The sequence below is a fragment of the Magnolia sinica genome, chromosome 4 (assembly GCF_029962835.1).
Source record: "Magnolia sinica isolate HGM2019 chromosome 4, MsV1, whole genome shotgun sequence".
Lineage (NCBI taxonomy): Eukaryota > Viridiplantae > Streptophyta > Magnoliopsida > Magnoliales > Magnoliaceae > Magnolia > Magnolia sinica.
In genome coordinates this window covers 7,203,027-7,223,853 of record NC_080576.1, presented here as the reverse complement: position 1 = coordinate 7,223,853, position 20,827 = coordinate 7,203,027, and the positions used below count along the sequence as shown (strand labels likewise).

Here is a 20,827-nt window from a genome sequence, read left to right as displayed (position 1 = left end):
CATATATCAGTGGACTATAAGAAAACGACTCTTTCAACAGTACTAAAAAAAAATGGAAAGTAAGAATATTAAAGAGTCCTGTTTCTGCACGACGACTGAAAATGTCATAACATATTTTGCAAAGAAATTCACTTGGATTCTTAAGTGTGAGCTCTCATTCTGTCGATAGTTTTCACCCCTTCATGGCCAACAAGGGCCAACAAGGCCCAAGAAATAAACTTTGGACTTTCTTAAATAACATATGGTGTTCCAAGGCACACATAAGGGGTTGCTACTAAGGGTCCAACTTGGTGATGAGTCTCAAACATAAGACCTCCTACTTTGATACCACTTTGATGCAGGACAATTAATTACTTGCTCTAAAAGCTTAAACTGATAGAGCATGACGAATCAATCACTTTATCTCATAGCCTAGGCCCCACATTTCATGGGTTATGACCTCAACCAAACCCTCATCACGGGCCCCACTTCACATGGGTTTCGCTTCACACGAGTCACCTGCCTCACACAAGCCCCCCACCTCACATGTGCCGCCCACCTTGAGTGTGCCCTTGTATGCCACAGGCCACCCTGCTCGAGCCCGGTGTGAAAATACCCCTGTATTACTGAACCTAACCTGACCTGAATTCCAACCTAAGGTTCCTAACCCAAAATCCCTCTATACTCAACCCTGAACTGACCTGACCCTATCCAACCCAACTAGAAAAACATGTGATTATTCCCAACATGACCAAAACCAACTGATTTTGTGCATGCCGAACTGAACCCGATTTCAGATCGAGTTGGAGTTTTCCAAACCTAACCCAAGGGCTCTTGAGTACCCGACACAAACTTGGGTTGGATCAGCCTGGTTTGGGTTGACCTGAACCCAAATTGCAGCCCTAGTCGCTACGTCAGTGTCAATGCAGATGTTACAGATGCAAATATATGCAACTAGTTGGTGTTGCATTCTAATAGAGTGGAATCATTAATGCAATGAGAGGAGAACTTAGGTGATCCACTCAAAAACATAAGGAAAAAAAAAGAAGAAAAAGCCTCTTCTAATGAATGAATTCTCCACACAAGCATACAAGCAATCTCTCTCCACACGCATAAGTAGTTTCTAAATAAAAGATGGCAAATGCAACCCAGGCGCTGATCATCTCCTAGCAGAGGGTGAGTTTCGGTGAGCACTCTTTGATCTCTGCACACTTTCACTCATCCTCCCCCTCGGAGATGACCCATGGCCCGACCGTCTCGACCCCTTCCCATGAGAGTTCCACCCCCCATTTCCAAGCGCAGCTTTTGCGACATTGTGCATGGCCACCTCCCGTGCCCTGTGCGGCTTAATGGGCTGCTTGTTCAAATAAACCAGCTGAGGTAGGAGGCTTGAAACAGCCTTCCGAAGCTGATCTTCACCCATGTTGGTCTGAATTGGATTGCCCAACAGGTTCAGAGCCAACAGAGAGTTGTAGTTTGCCACGAGCTGGCCAAGTGCCTTGGCCGTTGTTATCTTGTTGAAGCTCAGGTCTAGGACTGTCAGTTTTAGAAGCCTGTGTAGGCCCTCCACGTCGCTGATCTTGTTGCCGGCCAGATACAGCTCTTTGATGAGAGTGCAGTTTGACAACCCTGAAATTCAATAGCCCGTATTCAGTAATCCCAAGGCATGTTCATGGTAGGAAGTCTACGATGGACACTCTGTAGTGCGCATTTGGATGCACTATCAAATTGAATTGCAATTACCAACCCAATAAGGTGGAAATCCCTCAGCAATCAGCATTCATATGGAGAGTCTGGTTCCGAATTGCGATTATGTTCGTTTGAAGTTGAAGATGTAAGAAAATGCAATTTTGGCCTTTTGGGGTTGATTCCTCATTAAGAATGCGAGTAGACTTTGTTAATTTTGTTTCAATCTCCTCTCGATTGAACTGAATGTTTGCAATTCAATTCACCTACCCGTCCAAACACAGAAAGCAATGGACTGTATACACTCCGCCAAAATATCCATCCAGGCAACTGCAAATCTGATCCAAAGCCTTCTGGATGGCTATTTGGCCAAGAAACATCCCCATTTTGGGCACAATTTCCGAAAAGTTGTCAATCAAAATGAACGAATGTTCTGTCAAATGGTGATTTCAGATACATCCAAACAGTGCCTATGTTAGATACAGATGTTGTACAAAAATGCGAACGGAAGAAGATTGAGATGTAAGCATCAAAGATGTTTACCATGGCCTATTCGGGAGATTCTGTTGTAGCTGAGATCAACAACCCGCAATCGCGTTAGTTCTCTGAGACCCTCGATTGTGGCAATCTTGTTCCTTGATAAGTTAAGGGTGTGAAGGCTCTTGGGCAGTGACCCTGGTGTTATATAAACTGCAAGAAAAAAACAAAAAAGAAAAGAAAAATAAATAACAACTTAAGTTATAACAGATATATGTAGAAAGGATGCATTTGGTTGTATCAGTTAGAGATTGTTTGTAAATTTTACCTATGCAATTGCTCGATAAATCAACTGATCGGAGACTAGCGAAGGGAGAAATGTTGGGGATGACTTTCAAGCCCATGCCGGCTATGTGGGCCGCGGTTGAGAAGGAATTCAACGATTGGATGATGTTGTTGGCCTGTAAAATATCCTCAGAAAGACTGAAATTTGGGTGGTGTGGTGTGTGTAGGGATTTCCCTGGTGTTCCGGCAATCTTGGGAGAAGGTGGATAATCAATACTCTCCTTGATTTCTCCCTCGGTGTCATGTTCATCATGTTGAAGAAATGAGTGGGCCTCAAGGCTGTTCACCCATTCGTCCACTCTCGATGTAGGGGACGATTCTGTACAGAAAGCAACCCATTGATTATGGGGCCATAAACCAGAAACACCACCTCTGTAATTGTTTTTGGATTCAGCATAGAACTGTCCTGGCAGCTCGAACTTGCAGACCTCCTTGCCCTTGTTCTTCCTTGTGGCCAAAGCCCGGCTCGGTTCCAAAGTATCTGATGAATAGCCGTCTTTCTTGTTTACAGTAGTTTTGATTGAGACCGGCCTTGATTTTGCTGTCACAGGTTTGTGCAGGTTTCTGTGGCTCCAAAGGAAGAGCTTCCACCAAAGTCTCCTACTCCTAGAAGGAAGCACTTGGCTCGAAGATCGCCTCTTCAACATCACTTTGTCAGCACTGCAAGATGTTATTACTGACATTGGGCTGGTTTGAATCCCTCGCACAATATCTGCTTTCATGTTCTCCATCAAATTCTGTAGATCTTCGAACGAATGCGATTTCGAAGGAGGTAATTGGTTGCCAATCTTCTTCAGCATGTCCCGAGTTTCTATGTTTGAGCACGACCGCATCAGCTTCGGCGAGCTCCAGAATTCCCTCCTTCCGATCCCAGGATCGCTGACGTGCCCGCCCTGGATCATCTCGGATCCATCTTCCTCTCTCCCTGATTTACCATTCAATTCAGTGTTGAACGAATCATATGACCTGTAGTTTGTGTTCATTGACAGATTGGTTTCCACTCCGTCGTTCACAGCTCGGGCTTGGAGATCAAAGTCAGAGAGATCTCTTCTCATCGACAAAATCTCATCATGCTCATCCCCACCTTCATAAGCCACCTCCACCACTTCGGGTCTGATCGAATCCTCCTCACTCACCACTTTCACTTTGAAAGTAGAATTCCCCTGAATTTCAAAGGGCAAGGGCACGTCGAAAGAAGTTGGGGTCGAGACTTTCTCCTTGGAAGGATAGGTGAGATGTTCCAGCTTCACTTGAAGAGTTCCATGCCCTTTATATGTATCAGGCGCATCTGAAATTGCCTTCTAAGGAAAAAGAAGAAAAAGAAGAAGCCATAATGTGAAAATCTCTAAGTAAGAACAGGACAATTAACACAATGAAAAAGCTTAGAATCAAATAGCCCTCCCACTCACCTTTGATTTCTTCTTTCCAACAAATGCAGAGAAGCAATTGAATTTAGCCATTTTGAACATCGAATTCGCTTCAAGCTTCGAATTGAGAACTGTTCGATTTTATTTTTTTTTTGAAATTCTAATCCTAAATTTCCAATCTCTCCTATCAATCGTTACATCACTAATACCAAAAAACAGATGTTCAGGTTTACAAGAGATTCAAAGAAGCAAAATATCAGATGGTATTAGAGACAATTCAAGCGTTAGCCATTGTCTATCGGAAAGCTTTTAACCATGAGGCAAAGACGCCAAAGTGGAGAAACAGTCGAATTGCAAATCCAATCAAAAGGAAACCCGTCACCGCCGTCGCCGTGGGTCCACACCTTCCTCAAGGTTTGAGGAAGTATCAGTACGATGCCGGCCAGAGTGAAAAAAACAACCCCTTTTCAAAGGAAGCCGTGGTGATTCCGTTTTTGAATCCAAACCTGCATAACCAAAGGCACCATACCCTCAAAACAAGTTCTTTAATATTGAACAATCCACATTAAAAATAAAAAATAAAAAATCCATCAATCCTTTAAGAAAAAAGTTCAGAAACCGGCAAATAAAACAGAATCCAATCTATAAAAAAAACCCATTACAGAAATCTAGATTTTCTATTAGAATCAATGAAATTCCATGGATCCAGACCCCCATCAATGGCTTATCTCAAGTGAAAGAATACCAAAAGAAAAACCCATGAAAGAAAGGCTTCCAGGAAAACAAAAGCGCTGTTTTCAGGATTTCTAACATGAAATCCATGGAAAGGGAAGACAAGCTCCAGATTTTCAGCAAAAGGAAAAAAACCCAATGATGAAAAATGTTAAAACAAAAACCATCTTCTCACCTCTCAGTAGCTCGACAGAGATATGCCAGATTGGAAGGAAAAAAAACACAGATGGGTTTGTTTTGAGTACAAACGCTTGCCTTCCTTACTGATGGAGATTGGAAGAAGGACGTGTTTGGGTGGCCGTTCAGGAGGGAGAGAGAGGGGGGGTTGTGTGTATGTCCCAGATGGAGAGAGCAGTAAAGATTTATAAATTGGCGGAGGTTGGATTCGCAATACGCGGATACCACGCGGGCTAGTAAAAAAAAAAAGGAATTTTATAAATAACTACCACTTAATATTAGAATTTACATTCCTGTACATTAAAAAAAAGAATCATTAACCTAACCTTCCGTTAGCCTTTTTGGACTTTTTGATAGTGGATCGGATCAGCCGTGCGAGCAAAGTGGTAGGCAGCTCTGGTGGGCCCCACTGTGATATTCACTTGAAATCCCCTTTATCAGGCGTGTCAACCTCTTTTATGCTCAAGGTCAAAACTAAGGGCGAGGTTGACCACATGATTAAGAATAATGTGCAACGCAATGATTGTCCTCCAAAACTTCTCTGTAGGTATGGCCCACCTAAATCATGGATGGACCTGATTTTTTAGATTCGGGCTTAAATTTTTGTGTACCATTATATAATTGCCATAGACGGCCCTATAAAAATTAAGGGTAGATGTCTTTCTCAACTATTTTCATTGATGCGGCCTACCTTAATCACAGTTTAGTATACTTCTTTTAACCTTGGACCTAATATGAGATTACACATTCAGTGGTCAAGATTGAATTTGAATTTTACATATGCATGCTTTGTAAAAAAAAAAAAATGATACATTCATCTAAGTAACTATTGAAGGAACAAGTATTCCCCATTATATATTAAAAAACTTAAGAACACCCACTCTTATTTTTTATTAGGCCAACATGATGTGTGTGTGAGATATATTCTAATCATTAAATGTGTAATCCCTAATTAGGTCAATGAAAAAAAAAAAAAAACACTAGGTTGACTTGTAATTAAGGCGTGCCTAAAAGAATCAGTTGTGAAAGATGTTTACATTTATTTTTTTAGGACCCATTATGATGATTGTATAAAATCGATTATATAAAATCCATTCCAACCATTAGATGCCACATCAAAATTTAAATCTGGTGGCCAAAAATCAGGTCCATTCATGGTTCATATGTGCACCGACAAGGGAAATAATTTGGAAATTGTTTTGTACACATTTTTCAATTATATAGCCCCCATTTTAATGGGACTGATTTTTTTAGTTGTAGGTGATTGATTTCATATAAACATCATGGTTGGGCCCACCCTAGTTGCCAACCTTAATGCTTGAACCCCTACCCAAATCCCCAATTAATAAATCGAATGTGGTGATATTCAAATGGTAATTACTTACATCGATGATGGAGCTTATTCAAAACGTTTGTACAGAATATACCTAAATGTGATTTCTATACGTAATATGTAGTTTTTTGTAAGATTCCTTAAAAAACATTAAAACCCACTAAACAGATGAAGCTTCGCTAAACAGTCGAGTACCCATATAGAACCGAACTCGGCTGTTTTCTTTTACTTTTTCTTTATCTGGTGACTTGTCTATGAGTAGCACACTCTACGTGGGACTGGGTTTTGTATAGTGGGTCACACCCAACCTTTGTGGGCCCACTATATCGGCTATAGGAAATCCAGTCCGTCCACAAGGTTGACCCCTCGAAGTTCAACCATGCCACCAATTTACAGGCCATGACACGAAGAATAGCTGAGTCCATCCATTAGATAAGACAAACCAAGGATAAGCCAGTCTGGCTCAGCAACCTCTTCTGGACACAGCTTTTCTTTCATCCAAACGGCTCGTTGATTTGATCCTTACCCACTTGCCAAAAAAGTTTAAAAAAAAGGGATCGTATGATTCTCCATTGGAGGATTTTATATTATATGCGTGTCAAGGACGCGGACTACATGAGCACCTGTCTTCGGGATATTAAGCACTGTGGAGCCTATTGTGATGTATGTATTTATCCATGCCGTTCATCTGTTTTGCCGGCTTATTTTATGATATAAGCCCAAAAATGAAGTAGATCCAAAGCTCAAGTGGACCACACCATTTGAAACAATGGGGATTGAAGGCCCACCAGAATCAGAGAGTTGTGGCATTACAGGCCATTCTCTATTTTGGCCCAACAAACCAACGGTTAGAACTACGCAACAATGTTCTCCTCTGGTACAAGCTACTACTTAGAACATGATGAGTGCATTGCGCTGATCTGCGGTCGAGGATCCTCACCATTACGCGGTAGTATGCTGATATGGCCAAGGTTAGGTGATCCGGGCACGAATTTCCTACAACAACGGTTGCAGGGAGCCTGTGCAACAAAAAACTGTGGGCCATCTTGATGAGCGTCTGACATCCATTCCGTCCATCATTTGCACCACCCATCATGTAAGGAACTGAACCCAAACATTAAGCAGGTCCAGAACTCAAGTGGGCCACGCGACAAGGAACGGTGGAGATGGGATCACCCACCATTAAACCTTCTTAGGCCCAATGGTGATGCTTATATGCCATCACAACCGTTCATAAGGAAAGTCCCACCATGAGAAAGGTAAAAAAATCAAATATCAGCCTGATCCACAACTTCCGTAGGCCCAAGAAGGAATCGATGGTAGGTGTCCTCATACCCCACCTTCTCGCCCTGATGCGTGGCCCACTTCAGTTTTGGATTGGCTTTATTTTTGAGCTGACGTGGAGCTGGCATAAATGATGGACGGAGTGATGTAATGTTGCACTGGCTTCCTGCAGCAGAGGAATTCATCCAGACAGCTGATCTGATGGACCAGATTGTGATTGTGATGGGTCTACCTCCAAAGAGCAAAGATTGGACTCCTTCAACCTGCATGGTGCTAAGCAATCCTCGATCTAGTAGGGGCCAATCGGATCAACGGCCTGGATTATCAATCCTAGTTGAGGATTCGCTGATTCCTCACTGGTTAATATCCACCGATAAAACCCTCGTGGGAAAAGGAAGGTGGCCCACTGGATCACCGAAAATAGGTCTATGAGGAAGCATCTGTTAGTGGATCGCCGTTAAAAAATAGAACTGATTAAACAATCTCAACCGTCTGAAAAAATGTTTTGAAAATGCACCGTTAAGGTAGAGACCACAGAGGGTCACATCCAACACCAAGGGACCCACTGATCAAACGGTGGACATCCCTCCCGTTGAACATTTACAATTCCAAGACTGAGGATGTTGACGAAATAGGACAGCACGTGCGAGGGTGCGATTCATGGGGCTGACCCAAAAATAGATGGCTACGAATATATACATTATGATCTGAACCATACATTCTGAGGAATCAGTCGAAGATTGACTGATAACGAAGTGTTTGTTTGATTATAATAAATTAGCCATCTAATAAATGGACCTTTCATGATTTAATATCAGCCGTTGATTATTTTATTTTATTTTTTGTCGTTTAGTGTTTATTTGTACGCCATCATTTAAAAGTGCTAGAACTATTTAAACACTATGATTCTTGGATCATTGACTAAGGAACGTTGGAAGCACGAAGCGGATGGCTTCGATCTGATCCACGTATGAAGCCTGAAATGGATGGCTTTGATCTGATTCACGTTCATCACGTATTCAGAATGCCATTGCCGTGCCTCCACTGCTCTGAGCTCTCATGGAAAGGGTCTACTCCCGGCCGTACGCGGATTGATGAGGAGCGGATTAGGCCTTACCGCAAGACGGTGCAGCCTTTACTGTGGGGTCCGACTTGATGTATTTACTGCATATCCACGCCGTCCATCCGTTTTTTTCAGATCATTTTAGGGCATAAAACCAAAAATGAAGCAGATCTAAATATCAGGTGGACCATATCATAGGAAACCGTGATGATCGTACCATTAAAACCTTTTCATGGGCCACAAAACTTTTGGATTAAAATGATTTTTTTTTTTTCTTCATCCATTTTTTTATTTTACCTTGTCAAAAGATTGGTTTAAAATAAAAATTACAAAAACATTAGGGCGATCCGTAGGAAGCTTTTAACGGTGAAGATTCAACCACCACTGTTTTTTATAGTATGGTCCACCTCAGAGTTGTGACTATCTCATTTTTATTATTACGGTGTAAAACGATCCGAAAGAATGGATGGCCAAATTAGATATAAAATACATACATCAAGGTGGGGCCCACGATGAGCAGCGCAGTGCCGGCTTAGGTGAGGCCGAGGCCGCACCTAATCCGCTCCATGATTGATGGGCCTTTCGTTTGTTCCTGCTCGATAAGTACAACCAGTGTACGTATCTGACGTCATTCATGACGTGTCCACGTTAGTTTGGTCGGGACGCGGTTGGGCCAGAGATGGGATAGCTACAGACGGCTGGAAATATCACAATGAGGTGACGTCACCAAATTTTATAAGCACACAATGGTGTCTTTTATCTATTTTGTCCGTCCATTTGATCGAGTCGGATGCAAAGTTAAAGTGGACCCACCGTAGAAAACATTGGAGGTTAAAAAGCCCACTATGGTGTATGTCTTTGTCCATTTATTACACGAAGAATGAGACATATCCAAAGTTCAAGTGAACCCCACCGTACAAAGCGTTGGAGGAAAATAAGCCCCACCATGGTGTATGTCTTTGTCAGTCTATTTGAAGAATGAGACCGATCCAAGTGAACCGCACCAAAGAAAGCATACGAGGAAAATAAGCCCCATTATGGTGTATGCCTTCTACACACTTTGTCAGTTCATTCAAATAATGAGGCAAATCCAAAGTTCGAGTGGACCTATTAAAGAAAACATCAGAGGTTTATTGACTACTATTATAAACTTTTTAGAGGTCATGTAAGTTTTCGATCAAATTAATATTTGTGTTTTTCCTTCGTGCATGTCCGTGTGAATTTATTATAAACTATTTGGATTTCAAATAAATATCATGGTGGGCTTAAGAAACTTTTAATCTCTCCAACCGCTTTCTCTAAGGGCCCGTTTGGCCAGGTGGATTGGAAGGGATTGAATGGTATTAGGGTGGATGGCATGGATTTCTAGGCAATGATGGTGTTGTCAGTGGATTGTCTGGGGATCCATGGGATTGATATATCCCTGGATTGCTATATCCCATCTGTTTGGCGCGCCCGGCCAATCCCGGGATTAAGCCTTCTCATCCCTTCCAATCCCTCAAACCAAACACGTCCCAGGCAAATTTGAAAGGATTAAGGTGGATTGGAAGGGATTTAAATGTAATGATGGTGTCGTGAGTGGATTGTCTTGAGATCCATGGGATTGGGATCGGATCGCCGGCTCTGTTTGGCACGCCAGGCCAATCCCGGGATTTGACTTCCAATCCCTTCCAATACCATCCAATCCCTTCCAATCCGACTGGCCAAACGGGCCCTAATGTGTCCAACTATTTACTTTTTGAACTTATATCCTAAAATGCTATGGCCAAATGGATGAACAACACAGATATAACACATATATCACAGTGAGGCCTATAAGACTTAGTGATGTAACTTTACTAACAAGATAGCTACCAAAGCACTCATTAGCTAATTCTTGATGTAACTTTACTGGCAAGATAGCTACTAAAGTACTCATTGGCTAATTCTCATCCACGGAGATGCATGGAGAATCAATTATGTCCATTGATTTAAAAGTAGGCAAACCCAAATCCCAGGTAGGCCACATTGAAAACATTCATTGTTAGAACTTTTGTGGAGATGACCAGCCATGAATATTATCCTGATTGAAAACTTTTATGACTGTTCAATCGCTGCTGTTTTGTGTGGCACGGCTTACCTGAATTTTAGATTTGCCTGATTTTTGGACTCCAGCCCCAATGTGAGCTTAAAAAACTGACGAGCGGAATGGATTTCTCACATGGTCCCAACGTAGAATCCATCCACATGAACTTCTCATTGGCGGAGGGCATTGATAGTTCACTTGGTTCCTTTAAAGTCCCCGAACATACTGTCACGTCACCAACCATCTCGTCATGAAGTCCAGTTTTAAACAAGCAATAAACAGATTATTAAAGATCCGCCCTCAATCAGTCGTCTAGCCATGAGACTCAATTGCCAATCGAGCAATGAACAGATGATCATTCCACACATCATGACCATCCTGCTACAAAGGTCAATCCGCAATAGAGCAACGAGCAGATCGTCATCCCTCTGGCCGATCATGAGTGACAATATTATAAATATTATTAATAAAAATAGTACTTTTGAGTTTTATTTTCTTGCTATGTTATTATTGTTGAACTAAGATAACTATCACGCTGAAAATCAAGTCCTAATTAGACACAAGGCAAAAAGAATCTATTTGAAAGGATTGAATCTTACCCTTTCACAAGATGCCAAAGGTTGGCTGAAAGGATAGCTGATTAATCCTACATCTAGTTTCTAATCAATTTAATTCGGTCATCAACATTTAATCAAACATTAATTTGAGTAGACATAGACTCTAATATTCCCGTGTATTATAATTACACACAAAATCTGAATGCAAACTCTAGATGCCACGTGTGACCTTATATTCGACTGAATTGCAATCAACATATCGACCTTATTTTATCTCAAATAATCATGATAGCATGCCCCATCACATCTAGATACAGCCATTTTTTTTCTACCCACATCATTTTTTTAGAATATCGGACCCTGAAAAGGGTGGGGCACATGTGGGTGGAATAAAAATGGCCGTATCAGAACATCTGATGCAGTGTAACCACGTTAGGCCTGCTAAGCTTAGCGATATTTTGGCCTTAGTTGTTTTTATCCCGATAAATGGAGTAAGCCATGAGTATTTAGAACATCCACGTATCCCCTCTCCGACACGTGGCCACGTGTACTGTCATCATCCAATATGGGCCCACCCACTGTAGAGAATCCTCGTTTGAAAAAATTGCACGCAATGGACGAATAATCAACCTGATCAATGGACTCGTGGCATTCTACATGCAGCAGCACTTGATAATATATCTTCTTCTTTTTTAATTGGATCTGAGCCGTACATTAGGTGGGACCAACCTTGTAGATAATTTTCCCAGAAACTCGGACTTTTTAGCTACCAGGTAGACCGTATACGTATGAAAATAACACGTGCGAGCTGTTTCTTTACATGGGTGGCCAACAGTGACCGTTAAATAGACTGGGACCGTAGTGGTTTGCATGCAACACCTATTACGCAGGTAATAAAACCCGAGCTTGGTGGGCCATACGTGTTGTTTGATCAAAACTATGTGGTCCCCTCAGTGTAACTTGCTGGGGCCAGAAAGAACTCAGTTGGGCTGCATCACATGGAACAATCAGTTGCACCTCACAAGGGTCCAGATCAATTCTAAAAATCAGCTTGATTCAAAATTTTAGTGGACCACACCACATGAATTTAAGGCTTTAAGGCGTGATTTTAAATAGAATTGATGACCTGCATCCTGCCTGCATGATAAGAGCCGATGACGCTTTCAGCTAACAAAAACAAAAAACAAAAAAATATTAGGTGAGGTGCGTTGCGGTGCAGTGTAGCTCTTACTGTAGGACCCACCTTGATGAATGAATTCTGTATCCACACCGGCCATCTGTTTTGCCAGATCATTTTATGGCATTATCCAAACAATGAAGCAGATCTAATTATCAGGTGAACCATACGATAGGAAACAGTGGTGATTGATCATTAATGGGTCACAAAAGTTTTGGATCAAGCTGATATTTTTTGTGACATTCTCAACGGATTGGATGGCAGATAAACACCTGATAATTGGATCTACTTCATTTTTGGGATATTGCCGCAAACTGATCTAGATGAATAGATGAACAGCATGGATACATAACACATACATCGATGTGGGCCCCACGGCAAGGGCGCTCAAATGTGCTTACTCACTGCATATAGTGACACATTTCAGTCTCAATTTCTGAAGAGATTTTTGAATTTTGATATTTTTCTCACCATATTATTGAAAAGGTAATCAATGAAAAATTATAAATATTTATTATTAAAACTAAAACTTAAAGATTAGTAGATTATCACAATAATATCATTTAATTAAATTGCATGGAAGTGTCGCAGGATTTTAACACCTCTATGATATTTATCAAAATAGTTCCATCATGTTTGATCCAAGTTCACAAAAACAACCCAGGATTTGGATTTCAAAATCTCATTGCCGTTAGTTACAATGGTTCCCAACAGAGTGGCCCATCTGTATTTTTGGATTAGGATGAATTTTGAGACACCAGACAGAAGATGAGAAAGCACACACGCGATGGAAAGAGTAGCTTTTTCTTTTCTTTTTTTATTAGATTGTTAGTTTACCCCCGGTTAGCTCACACTTCAGTGTTAACGAGGTATCTTTCACTCAGTCTACTTCTTGAGCTATGGATCTGAGTGTGGTCAAAAGAGTGATAGAGTTATCTTTCACTCAGTCTACCACTTGGGCTATGAATCTAGGTGTGGTGGAAAGAGTAGATAGATCTCATGCAGGATCTACCATTGTTTTCCTTTTTCTTATTTCTTATCTTATTTACAATGTCCATCCATTTTTTTATATCATTTTAAGGTTTAAGCTCAAAAAATTGAAGCATATTCAAGGCTCAAGTGACCCACAACACAGGAAGCAACGGTGATAGTAATTCTCACTGTTGAAACTTTTTTAGAGCCCACCGTGATATTTAGTTTCCATCCAACCTATTAATAAAGTTACATAGACATGGACGAAGAGAAAATAAAAATATCAGCTCCATTCAAAACTTCTATGGCCCACAAGAAGTTTTCAACAGTAGGAGTTTAATCCCCATTGTATAGTTCACTTGAGCCTTTGATCTGCCTCATTTTCCCTCCAACTTATTTGTACCAAAATATGAATGGACGGTGTGGATAAGACCCATACATCACGGTGGCCGCTCAAAGCTGCTGCCCCTTCCCAGATGGAGACAGGCGGGGTTAGGGTGCAATCCGCGTCGCTTCAACCCTTCCTATCTTTTCTCACGTGCCTTTTGGTATTTTATATGGTTAATTAGTGCACTGCAGGTGCGCAGAGGGAAACGGTCCTTGTATGGACTACAAAAGTAGGATGATGGGAGCTATTTAATATTCTGGCAGAGCATGACAATTGTATATATTTATTTATTACGTTTATATTGAAAACTTCCTAGGTTTAAATTTATATGTATAAATGTGATTGTTTTAATATATATATATATATATATATATATATATATATAGAGAGAGAGAGAGAGAGAGAGAGAGATCAGTTCCCAATAAAAAAGTCAGAATTGCCTCAACAAAAATGGATGGAATTGGACCTAAAAAAGCCATTCAGGTTCGATATCGATTAAGTATCAGTGGGAACATCAAGATGAATGAGTTAACCAAGTATCCGATCAACCAAATTGAACAAACGATAGGTCAAGATCATATTGTTCATTGGGAATTGAAGAGGGGATTCGGGTTCACTCATGAGCTTTGGCGATGAGCCTATTCCCATGAGCAACAACTGAAGAAGCGCTCCATTGAGGGAGCCACTGAAGTCCACATTCCATGGGCATACGAAACACCCAAGGAATGTACCGTTCCGCCAACTGGAGTACACTCTCACTAAAGAAGGTAGCTACTTCCTATATATATATATATATATATATAGTAAGATTCATCTTCATGATGGGTGTAGCTGACATTCATTGCTTAAAGGCCTATTTGGCTTGCTGCATTTATATAAAACTTTCGGAATTTAACATTTATTATTTGATAAAATTGGATGTAAAATGTTGACATCTTTGGTAGGCTTAACTAGAAAATGAAGCCCAAAGATAATAGGTGGCAAAACTTTGTGACCCCACCGTGATGTATGTGCTTTATCCCCAATGTCTATTCATTTTGCCAGGCCATCTTAAGGCATGAGTCCAAAATTAAAGTAGATCTAAAACTTAGGTAGACCACACCACAAGAAGTAATAGAGATAATGATATCCACTATTGAAAACTACATAGGACCCACCATACTATTTATTTGAGATCCAACATAAGTTCACACAGGCATGGATGAAGATTAAATATCAACTTCCACCAAAACTTCAATAGCCTCCAAAAAATTTTCAATGATTATCATTCAATTCCTATTGTTTTATGTGGTATGGTCGGCTTGAGCTTTAGATCTACCATGTTTTTGGCTCATGCCCTGAGATAATATGAAAAAAAATAAAATAAAAATGAATGGACAATATGGATATAACACATTTCATGATGGGTCCACGGAAATTTTGGCTTCAAACATTTCTTAATTTAAATTTCGTCCAACTTTCGAGGTGAAATTACACCTCCCTTCTAAACACTCATGAAAAACTATAATTACAGTTTTATCCCTAATTCACATGAATTACAACAAATCAAATAGGCCTAATTAAAAGGTTAGTATGCTTCTCATTCTTACAGTGTAGATTATCGTGCAAGTATGATCAATAAAAGTACATAATGAGTGCATGTATATATGAGATGTACCTTAGCCCTGATTTATGTAATGATCAACATAAGATCTCTTAGATATCAACATAATTGTTCTTGTGCCTAATCAAATATCGTAAGCTTAAAATTTTAATCGAGATAAATTATTGTTTAATCGAATGAAACCTGTACAACGATTGCATAAATGATGAAAGTTTAATCGAATTGAGCCACACATGTTGTAAGATCAACTCCCTATAAGTAATGGATCAATTTCGGCCCAATCACTATATGGATATTCTAGTCTTTTAGGTGACTATTGTGTCTTTATTACTTTACACTACATGACAAGGTTGCATTAAGGTGACATTATTTTGGTCTCATTGTCAAGGCTATGGAAACATATTCAATTAGATCAGAAATACACTATAAGAGTGGCCAAATCAAGATTAGGTTATCGAGATGAGATAGAGGAAGATCGTGGACGATTGCATGGTGGTGGCACACAAGAGAATTGTTGAAAGTACTATTATTGTTGTTTAATATGAACGCATAGTTACACATGTAACGAATGACCCAAATTCAGTCAAACGTGTGCGATTAAAAATAGTGTTCGGCCAGCCAAAGTTATACTTGACTCGAATCAATTAACTGTAAGAATTCTATAAGGTGGGCCTTATTGATCAACGGTTTGGATTATCCTAAGGATTGAATAATTGATCGAGTATGCAAGTTGGCCCCACTAAGTTGTGATACATCCAGAAATTCATGCAAGGGGTGAAGTGCTACAACTATGATTCGCACACAATTTTTTAGAGGAACTACAATTCGTGGAGCCTTAGGGAGAGGAGTTTTGATGGGTTTTAAACTCTTCACCCCTCTAACCTATATTAACAGGGCTGAGTCCTTAATCCAACACCACCGACAGAAGTTACAGCCCCATCATAGCTTCTCGAAAGGGTGTAAGGAGAGGAAGACTCTAATGAGCTACAACAATAATGACGTCCCAACATGGTACGTCCTACAGTCCTTGAGATCTCCATATCTGATGCATAGCACAGTCCTTGTAATTCTACATATACACTTACATTGAACACTTATGAACCATATACTAAATTAGTTGGATTAGAATTAGACTTGTAAAGATTGATTTGATTATTCACCCACCAATTATGATTGTGATCAGGAGATTTTAGAAGGAGAGTTAGTCTTTTAAAATGAGATCTTTTTTTGCCTTGAGTTAAGTACTTTTCTTTCAACAATGATAGTGTCTCAGGTTTCTCGATGAATTAATAATGGATGGACATACTTAAAAATAAGGTTGATAGTCGATTTTATTAATTGAAATGTAAGGACAATACCATCACTAAGAAAGAAAAGAAATTACGTAAAGAAGAAAATAAATACCTACAGTCGCTTGTGTTGACAAAACGGCCGTGAAAAATACTAGACAGTCATGAGACTATCATGGTGTGAAGTCAGCGTGACTAGTGATAGTTTAATTAGGGACTCGATAATTGGTGATTTGACGATGGTGGTCGTGAATATTTAACTTACTCATAAGGCGTATTGAAGCAATGACCCTTGACAATAACAAATAAAAGCTAAATTAAATGACTTTGGACTTGCCGCGGCATGATTAGGTAGAAGTGAAGTGTCTAGGCTAAGAATATAAAATTAAGAATAGACAATATTGTGATGTAGAGAGATTGATTATGTGTGGGGATGGCTCAAAGCTCTTCTTTGAGTGCTTTTTTTTTTTTAAAAAAATTATAGATTTCGAAGAGGTGGTAACTGTGCGTTTAATTCAGAATTGTGAGAGATTTGAATAATTGGACATACAAATCTTATTAATTCTTTACATAAGCGTAACTAATTATATTAGGTCATATATACAAGAGATTATGTACGCCTCTTACTATTCCAGTTGTGCATAAAAAGATTTACTAGAGTTTCATATTAGGACTCTTACATAGGAAACTTTGTTGGAGTCCTTGCATCTATAAAAAGTTGATTTTTGTATGACTCTAACATTTAATACTTGAAAGAAATTTGATTTAATGTAATTTACTTTGTAAAGAATTGCTTTTGATAAAACTCTAGCATTTAATGTTTTCATATATGCACGTCTCTAACTCTTGGATAGGTAAAGAATAATCATACCCTTTCATGTAGGGTTTCATCTGCCGCTGGAATATGATGTCGGAATGCAATAGGTCCATGTCGCATCAGAACCCTGGAAGGGATAGTGGAATCATTATGTGTTGCTGTTTGAGTGGGAGAGGGATTTGAGAAGAAGCTTTTCTAGTGGGACCTAAGCTAACCAGGCCTTTGGATTCTTTGAGCCTTTGCATTTTTGGGCCAAATAGCATGGTCCAGGCAATCACTAGCTATGTGCTCCAATGGCCAAATGTGACTTATGTATAATATTGCTCATCAATAATCTCGACGCAGGGCCCAACTCTATGGAGAAAGCAAATTAGGTGTTACCTAGACCATGTGGAGTCCACCTTGATGAATGTGTTATATATCTACACTGTCTATCTATTTTTCTAGCTCATTTTAAAACATGATCTAAAAAAAAAAGCAGACCATTAAAAACCTTTTATGGGCCACAAAAGTTTTGAATCAATCTTATCTTTGTATTTTTCCTTCATCTAGGTCTTCTTGACCTTACCAACAAGTTGGATGGAAAATGAGCCCCAGGAAGTTTTTAATGGTAGGGCATTCAATCACCATTATTTCCTATGGATTGGTCCAATTGAGATTTGGATTTGCTTAATTTTAGGTACCACGTCCTAAAATGGGCTTAAAATGGATGTATGGTGTGGATATACAGAACATCATCAAGGTGGGCCCCATGGTAACACCTATTCCACTCCCCTATTTTGGATGGCATGTCTTTTAGCCTGTCCTTCTTGTAGAAAGGGGAAATGACCGACTATGCAAGGCTAACAGGCCCCACGCTAACTTAAGTAGATCATACGATGAATAAAGGTGTTCACACCCCAAGTATAGGGTTGCGATGTAATAATAATCTCAGTAAGACCAAGGTCGAATCCACAGGGACTGAACCTTGTGCATAATCTGAAAGTAACTTGAACTAGAACTAGGCGAAGATGTAATCTAAACCAGGGAAAATTAAGGAAATAATTGTGAATTTAATTAACTAAAACTTGTGAGATTCAAAGGTGGAAAACTAGGGTGTCAAGGATCCACTTGTAGAAATCAGGAAGATCTATGCTTGATTTATAAACACAACTAGAATCAGAGTCTCATCTTCATCCAGTTGGAAGATAATCCACTAAAATCCAATATAAACTTCCTTTGATCTAGTTTTCAAGAGATGAGAGGTATGAGAATTAGAATTGATTTCATCACAAAACCATGCCCATGAGACAAAGCAAACAACAGAACTTTAATCAATCCACATCCAATCTAAGGAATTTATGAACATTAGGAAGGGTTCCGTCATCCAACAATGCCCATGAGACGATGACGAACAACAGGGCTCCCATGTTCACAATCTCTATAATGCAAAGAACATACCCGAAGCTATCGCAAATCCATTGTAATTTAAGTCACAATAAATCATTAAAAACTACGAATATTCCTCATAATCAAACTATAATTTAAGTTAGTTCAGTAAAGCATAAATCAAAGACATAGAACCAAACCCATCACACTACAAGCTTCACCTCTTAGCCCTAGCTAAGAGGTTTAGCCAACTATATGCATGATTAACTAAAGACTCTAAAAAAAACAAAACAAATAAAGAAAAAGGAAGGAAGAAGAAAAGTCTTGTGCTCTACATTCACCCACGTGCTCTGCTTCTAAGGATGGGTCCACGACTGCAAGGATGATTCTCTCTCCCTTTTATAGATATGAAGGCTGAGAGTAGAGATTTTTCACAGGAAAAAGACTTACACAGCCTGTTATGCGGTAATGCAAGTATGCGCAGTGACTTGCATTTGGACTGGATTTTCGGGACGGTGAACGTCTCGAACTTGATTCCGTCACCTAGGTTAGGGTCGTGGTTGTCCTGGGCTCCACTTGGACGGTCCAGACTGTCGAAATAGTGGACGATGGTAGGCCACAGCTGGTCACGATTTCTTAAAAATCAGACGCACACCATTCGCACGTCATCACACTAACGTGTTCGATGGGCCATATAGTGATGTTTTTGGTGAAATTCACCCCGTTCATTGGATTTCTAGCGAGAAACTAGTCAGGAAGGAGTAGTTTTTATCGGATTTTGGTGCGGTCCACTGTATCAAATCGACTCGCCGTTCATCTTGCATTTTCTGGCGATCCACGTGTGTACGTTTGCATGGGCCAAAAGACCACCATGGCGAGGGTCACGCTCCCCTTCTGAAGTTAATGGACGGCTCTGATCACTGATATGGGCGATGAGTGGGGCCTACTAGCCAAGATCAGCCAGCCTTGTGCGGCCACTGGCTGTTTATGCAGGAAGAAGAAATTTGGAGTCGGTCAGCGTGCGCTGACCGACGTAATGGGATTCGGTGCACATCCCACTTGCATGCCCTGTGTACGCATGCAACCCCATGTGGGGCCCACATTAATGTTCATGCAAAATCCTCTCCGTCCATCCGTTTTACCACCTCATTTAGGGGGTTGAGACAAAAATAGAAGCACATCCAGATATCAGGCGGGCCCCAAATCAGAGTTTTATGGGCTTATCTATCCTTTGGGCCACTTTGATAAGGATCCAATGGCTGAAATTCGACGTGTACGGTTAATTTTGGGTTCTCAGGTCATATATAAAGTTTCGAGCAAAACAGATAGTGAAAACCCTGTGACCTTGCAATCTGGATGATTTTCAAGCTTCTTCATCGTTGATCACGAGGTTTTATCGGATCTTTGGCATGCAAATTCTTCGATCTCGGTCACCTTGGGTCCGTCCCTTGCCTTGATGATTTACGAGCGTTAAATCCATGCTTTTAGTACTATTTTTCAGTCCAGGCTCCTAAATCCACTTTACAACATAAACACAATTAAAATAGGTCGTTAAATAGTATCATGTTTGTAAAATCAGGTAATAACTGTGGTCTAATATGCAATATTTGACCCTCAATGATGAACAATGATGAACAACGACCAACACCAAACCCCTAAAATATCATTGATCCACTCTAACTTGCACTACAACCCATTCGAACACATATTGAACGCTTTCACCGAACTACGAGTGTGTATCCACTTGAGAAGATGTTGTATCAGGGTATGGAGACTCCATAAACACTCGATCCTTATACGAACAAACATCGACCGTCATCGAATCCCTAAAATTACACTGATCTACTCTGACTTGCATTGTAGCCCCTTCGAACGCACGTCGAACGCTTTCGCCAAATTGCGAGTGTGTGCGTATCTACTTGTGAAGATGTTGCATTAGAGTACGGAGACTCCAAATACACTCAAACTACACATCGACACACATCGATCCACACCAACCTGTACTATAGCTCCTTTAAACGTATATCGAAGTTCTTCACTGGCCTACAGTGAATGCATGTGGTTTATCCACCCCCATCCATCCATTTTTTTCATCTTCTTTAATGGGTGTAGCCCAAAATTGAAGCATATTAAAATCTCAAGAGGAAC

The 20,827-nt window shown here is 40.2% G+C and overlaps 1 protein-coding gene across 2 annotated transcripts; it reads right to left on the bottom strand.

Annotated features, from left to right (window-relative positions):
* Positions 1 to 1,038: 1,038 nt before the first annotated feature.
* LOC131242300 (uncharacterized) lies at positions 1,039 to 4,920 on the bottom strand. Of its 2 annotated transcripts, none has more exons than XM_058240869.1 (5): positions 4,762 to 4,920; positions 3,897 to 4,360; positions 2,471 to 3,788; positions 2,209 to 2,355; positions 1,039 to 1,608 (listed from the first exon to the last, which is right to left on the bottom strand). In XM_058240869.1, exons 2-5 carry the CDS (start codon positions 3,954 to 3,956, stop codon positions 1,139 to 1,141), a joined length of 1,995 nt encoding a protein of 664 aa, XP_058096852.1. In that variant the 5' UTR covers positions 3,957 to 4,360; positions 4,762 to 4,920; the 3' UTR covers positions 1,039 to 1,138. The 2 variants fall into 2 exon arrangements, with proteins under 2 accessions (XP_058096852.1, XP_058096853.1); XM_058240870.1 differs by having other exon boundaries at positions 2,471 to 3,785.
* Between the last annotated feature and the right edge of the window lie 15,907 nt (positions 4,921 to 20,827).

Excerpts from the sequence above, each read along its gene's own strand:
- LOC131242300 (XM_058240869.1), bottom strand. The coding sequence starts at position 3,956 with ATGTTCAAAATGGCTAAATTCAATTGCTTCTCTGCATTTGTTGGAAAG. Across the intron at positions 3,789-3,896 it reads TTGGAAAGAAGAAATCAAAG|AAGGCAATTTCAGATGCGCC; the intron begins GTGAGTGGGAGG and ends CTTTTTCCTTAG. Across the intron at positions 1,609-2,208 it reads AATCTCCCGAATAGGCCATG|GGTTGTCAAACTGCACTCTC; the intron begins GTAAACATCTTT and ends ATTGAATTTCAG.